Raw genomic sequence first — 5,827 nt, 5'->3', positions numbered from 1 at the left:
TTATTATTAAGTGGAAATATACAAGGGTGAATTGACCATAAGGCCGATCCAATCCGCACAAAAACAGGCTGGAAAACCAACATATCAGCAACAACCAGAAATATGAGCACAAGCTGACTTTTATGTATTTAATGCCTGAGTGCATTCATGTTTTATATCAGCCTATTAAACTATGCTCTAGGAGAAACATCATAAAAATGCCACTTTTTCAATAAAACACTAAGCAAATCCCAGGATGAAATCTAAAATACAAAAATAGAATTTTTTATTTTTAAAAAAAGCAAGTTTATATTTTTTTGAAAATCCACTTGATGTTAAAATCAAATACACTTTTCCTGCAGCATTTAATCAGCTGAAACTTTTCTCACATGTAAAACAAAACCTCAAGTCACTTTTGACCACATTTTGAAATAAGAATTGTTTAAAGTCACTACTTTAGAAAACAGATTTTTGCAAATTACTCACACAATGTATCATACGGTCATACAGAAAAAAAGAGTTGAGTTGAGTTTCAGTATCGATACCAAAAGGAAAAAAAAGAAAAAAGATTTTACATATTTGTCAATGAAACCTTTATTTTTTCATTAAGAAGAAGAAGAAGGCAGGTTTACTGAACATCAGCTGTGGAAGAACTTCAACAAAATAGTGAACGTTTTTATTTAAAAAGCAGACATTTGATGCCAGTTTTTGGTACTTGACAGTTTTCAACTCTGTGCTGTGGACACATTTCAACTGAGCTCATATCATAACAATATGGCCAAAAGTCAGTCAATAAATGATGGATTGTTGTCCAGTCATACAACTGCTAATACTCAAATACACATGAATTTATTGTTTTTGTTCAGCTGAATTACAGCTCTGACTGTGTGTCACAGGGAGTTCTTATTTAATAGTAGGCCAAGTTTAAACCACTAAAAAGACAATCATTTTTTACTATCACTGGACCTACAGTGTTTTTCTAGAGATTTATATCTGTCTATCATTGCCATCAAAGGTATCAGCCTTCCGACATTCATGTTGGCACTCTGTAGAAACCTGTCTGTGTCCCTCTGCAGGACCTGGTGAAGGAGATGGTGGACGCAGACATCGAGCTAATGAAGAAAAATCCAAATGCCTGAGGCCAAATCAGTCAGTCCATGCAGGGCACCAATATTTTAGCACTCCAGTGTTCTGCCACTGAGACTTGCAATGGAAGGACCATGTTTTATTTTGACCTTTATGACTTTTCCAAATGAAGTAATTGTGTCTTCTTTGTTAAGGATGTTAGTGTAAACCATTCGCTGCCTTTGTGTCTAGTGTCTATTTCTGGTATTATGATATCATGTTGTTTTGATTTTGTTTTATTATGTAGCATATATGGTTTTTACATTTCAACACGGATCATGTCAGAATTTAAATAGAGGGCAAGTTTTAGGGGTTTATTTATATGTGTATTTGTTTTCATCGATTTAGGTGTCAAAGTTGAAATGGATTCATTCAGAGGATGACATGGAGGAATATATAAATAAATACAATGAATGGCGATTTTATCTTTTATTAAAATGAACAGATGAACCATTTGGTACAATAAAGACTGACCTTTTAACGTGTTGTCTTTATGTATTTGCTTTCTGTTGCTACACCAAACATGATAAAGAAGGCCTCAGGTCGCTAATAGAACTGGTGGTTTTCTGTTAATTTATCCTTGTAGGATAAGGAATGGAGATATGAGAAAGCAGCAAATCCTTATCCGGGTTTAAAATGCAGGCATGTGCGTTAGGTAGGTAATATGTGTGCGTTTGTGTGTGTGTGTGAAAGAGAGACAGAGATAAAGAGAGAGAGCGTGTGTACGCGCGTCAAGGGTGCCCAGGTTGCGCAGAGGTCGGCTGGCTCCTCTCTGCTCGCTCCGGCTTTCCAGGGGTTTTCTTATTTGTGAGCACACTACGCTCTTGTATTCGTCAGGAAATGGACCAGGAGTCCCACAGTCCCGCTCTCAAACGTGTCTCCACATTTCTGGGGCGCCGTGTGCGCGCAGACCTGGATGCGGAGCGGCTCTGGTCCTGATGGAGGCTGCTGGTAACTCTTCCTACCTAAGAAACGATATTTACATAAGCAAAGTGCTCTCCCTTCTTTTGTGTATATTATTAATTCAAGAATAAAGTGTGCACACTGCTGTAAGGATTTGTTCTTTAAACTGTTTTCATGGCAACTTGGAAATTCTTGGTCTTTTAGTAGTTTTATGTCTCTGACAAGTTCTACTTGTATACATTGAATTATTAAATGTGCAATGGACCTACAGATGCTTTAGATTATTTTATTTATTATGTTTAGTAACGCAGCCTATAGATAGTGAATGCATTTGTCTGTACCAGTATTTTGAGAAATTAAGTAGTGATGGAGAAATAATTTAGCTCCTTTACTAAATGCCACGGTGTCAAAATATTAAAAAAAAAAAAAAAAAAAAAAGACAAAAAAAACCTTACTCTGCATGCCGGAGAATGTCTGTCAGAGGTTGTTATATATTATAGTGGTAGATGTCACTACATCTACCACTATAATATATATACACACATTACAGATATCACTGCTGCATTTGAGAAGTATTCAATTCAAGTATTCAATGTGGGTCCAGGTGGATCTGATTTAATTACATTATCTAAATCAATGGGTTATATTAAGCAGCTTCTGTCTTATTTTATTTTATTTTTTGAAAGTCTTTACTTCAAATAAATTGTAGCGTTTAAAAATGCCACATTTCCACATAAATGTGAAAAATGAATTGTGCTTGTTGAGTAAACGTGGGCTGCTCCACCACCGGTCTTATTCAGGTGCTGGTGCTTTGACATTGAGCTCGCCTGCTGCTGTGAGCAGGGTGGGATCGCCTCGGTGTGTTTTTGGGACAACACCTAGAGGACATGCAGCAGCAGCAGCAGCAGCAGCCTGTCTGTGATCGTCCTGGACAGCGCCGCGTCTGTGCCGACTCCAAATTGGAACCAGATGCGCCTCTGAGGCTGTTTGGGCCCCTGAAACCGCGCCGAGAGCAGAAACACGCCGAGCCGAGGCCTCACACAGGTGCACCGCGTCTCCCTCAGCAACAATTAGCCGAGCCCTGTGATCAGCTCTGCCGCTGGCGCACAAAGAAAGGAAAGCTGCTCGAGATCTGGACCGCGAATATGAAGAATTAAAAACTTTCATGCAGCTAAATAAACGATTTAAGGAGATTAAACGGCTCTAACGGTCAATTTAGACTCGCGGAGTGGCTGCAGATGTAAGAAGTCCATGTAAAATAAGTACATTAGATTGATTTTCTGACAGATGTAATGGACAATGAATACTTTAGGGGAAAATAATCCCTCATATTAAAGCGGCAGGAGGGAGAAGAAAAGCTGCGCCTTTCTTTGAAAGCAGAGAAAACATGTGGGAATCTTTTTTCACTTCATGCAGCTTCACTAAGTTTTAGAGCACATTTCAACAAAATATAACGTTTAAAATGATGCTGTGGAAAAGAGATTCAAGGGAAATTCTATGACCAGTATCCACATCCTCCTGCTATCGTTTATAATGAATTAAGAATGAGCCTTTGCCTTAGAAACACACCAGTGATGGGCCTCGCTCACTGAATATCACGCTCAGTTCAATATGAGTTTGCTCTCCTCCAGGGCTGCTGGAGGGTAAGTGGGGGAAAGTAATTAAATTTGGGGCGTCAAAGAAATAAAACTGAGTCCATCCTATTATTGTACAACAAAATAATATAACAGTGATGACACTGTGGCAGCGTTTCAGACAAACAGACACCAAAACCTATTGAGCACAATGTTAAACAAGCTACTAAAAAGCACTTCTTTTTTTTAATGAGTCGGAAAGTAAAGAATAAATCTGGCTGTGAATTTTTAAAACAAGATGAAAATCTAGGTTGGAATGTTTGAAATTAAAAAAAGTAAAGCTTTCTTAAAAACTGAACCCAGAAAGCAGCAGTATAGATGACAGAAAACTCGCACCTCAGTCGAACTCAGCAGCACACTGAAGCCTTTATTTCACCCCACTTGCGCTCAGTGATGAATATCTCTCCTCTGAGGCCTTTAATTGGTTTGATATGTAAACTAGATCAAGGATTTTAGCCCAGCAGGACTTCACGGACACTTTCAGGACATAAATACTCCAAAAACCAACATGAGGCAGAAAACTCAAAGAGTCAGATCTCTGTTGAATCCTGCAGGATTAAAGACAGAGAGACGCGACTTCAATCATCGCTTGTGCACCAAAGGATTCAGCTCTGCACACACACCTCACCCAGGAAGGGGACACAGTGGGTGAGGAGGGGACACACTCAGAGCTAGCTTCATAATTTAACGTTTAGAACCGCCAATACTCCGTTGATGTTCTCAGATTGCCGGATTTTAAAATATAGTTTTTGTTTGTTTGTTTAAAATACTTGTTGGGTTTAACAGGAAAAAATACATAGAATTAAGGAGGGTTTTTTTTTCTCCTAATTTGGACTTTAAACGTGCAGCAGGTATCAGTGATCACCATCAGAATTTATATTCTTTAGGTTTTGACGGCAAAAAAAAGCAAAAAAAATAACATAGCAGATTAAACGGCGCCTTATAGTCGTGCTGATGATTCAATTACAATAAAATGCGCTCATGTGAGTGGTGCTTCGGGGTTTCATTTAGGTAGAAACGTGACAATTCAAGGAGTCGCACTGTGTCTTGTATAAGAAAGTAGTTCCTCCTCACTCATAAAAATGGCTTCTGCGTGAATATCCGATTCACCCACCTTCAGCAGCTTTTCACCTTAACACGGTTCCTCTAAATTCAAGCGTTGGGGCCTGTTATAAAGTCACATGTATGACTCTTCGTTTTTTTTGACTCTTATCAGATAGATTGCCACGGTGAATTCTCCATGTGGAACATCCACAGACAAAACGACACCTACGCACGTGTGATCCCTCGAGGCTAGAGATCCTGAACTGTACATTACAGCACCTAGAACACAACAGTTCCTTCATTAAACCCTTTGAATGCACTTGAGCGCGCGTGTAAAGCAGATTCTAGTATGAAGACCTCTTCTCTCCTCCTCTAGGAGTCTTTTTTTGTATTATTATTATTTCTGCACTGCAGCCACAACAGCAACACATGGCTCCCCGGCTGCACTGTGCAGCCGCAGCGAAGGTGCTTCAGATAAGGCAGTGACAGGCTTTAACGCAGGCTTTTCACCGTCCTTTCCTAAAGCGCATTGTTGACATCCTCTCCACTGACCTCTCTCACCTCCTCCTGTCTTGTCCTTATGATGAAAAATGACTGCATTTTCCTTCCTGACCTGAGTTCCTCACTGACGCCTGTTGAGAAGCAATAATGTAGTTTTCTGTCCATATTGCGCAGCTTTCTGCTCACAGCATGTTCTTATTTCTGTACTTTTAATTGCAGTTGCAGTGTGGCTGAACTCCTCCTGCCGAAGGTGTAGCGGTGGAGCCAGCAGCGTGTTGTTTACGTTAGATGTAATGAGGCCGGCTCGTCTGACTGGAGGCTCTGGGGAGCGTTTGCGCGCTGGAATTTGTAGTTTTACTGACTCATTAAAATCTCATCCGCACAGGCCTAAAATTGACAGTCACGTTTACGCTTTCACTGCTGTCTATTATCAGCCGCAGAGACACACACCTGCACTCACACACACACACACACACACACACACACACACACACACACACACACTGCTGCTGCAGAGGTGCTGCGGTGTTTCATTAAAGCTGCTGATGAGTGCAGAGGTTTGAAGGCTGAGGCGCCATCAGATAACAAAACTAAACCGGAAAAATCTGATTCCTCTGTAAATATACAAAGTGTGAAACATA

At 40.0% G+C, this 5,827-nt stretch overlaps 2 protein-coding genes across 3 annotated transcripts in view; one reads left to right on the top strand and one right to left on the bottom strand.

Moving 5' to 3' along the window:
- The window catches only part of gmds (GDP-mannose 4,6-dehydratase), a 190,412-nt gene extending 188,827 nt beyond the window's left edge, over positions 1 to 1,585 (top strand). The window contains exon 13 of the mRNA XM_008278193.1: positions 1,056 to 1,585. Coding sequence (XP_008276415.1) covers positions 1,056 to 1,118 — 63 coding nt within the window. The 3' untranslated portion in view covers positions 1,119 to 1,585. The remainder of the gene's footprint in view (positions 1 to 1,055) is intronic.
- The window catches only part of LOC103354726 (forkhead box C1-A), a 9,109-nt gene continuing 3,530 nt past the window's right edge, over positions 249 to 5,827 (bottom strand). Inside the window, exon 2 of one of the 2 annotated variants that reach the window (XM_008278194.1) lies at positions 249 to 2,069. The gene's annotated coding sequence lies outside the window, so the exon portion shown is untranslated. The remainder of the gene's footprint in view (positions 2,070 to 5,827) is intronic. The other variant, XM_008278195.1, reaches the window with a different exon arrangement.

This window comes from Stegastes partitus, unplaced genomic scaffold (genome assembly GCF_000690725.1).
Source record: "Stegastes partitus isolate 25-593 unplaced genomic scaffold, Stegastes_partitus-1.0.2 Scaffold118, whole genome shotgun sequence".
Lineage (NCBI taxonomy): Eukaryota > Metazoa > Chordata > Actinopteri > Pomacentridae > Stegastes > Stegastes partitus.
The sequence above is the reverse complement of the archived record's forward strand: the minus strand, read 5'-3'. Positions and strand labels throughout refer to the sequence as shown.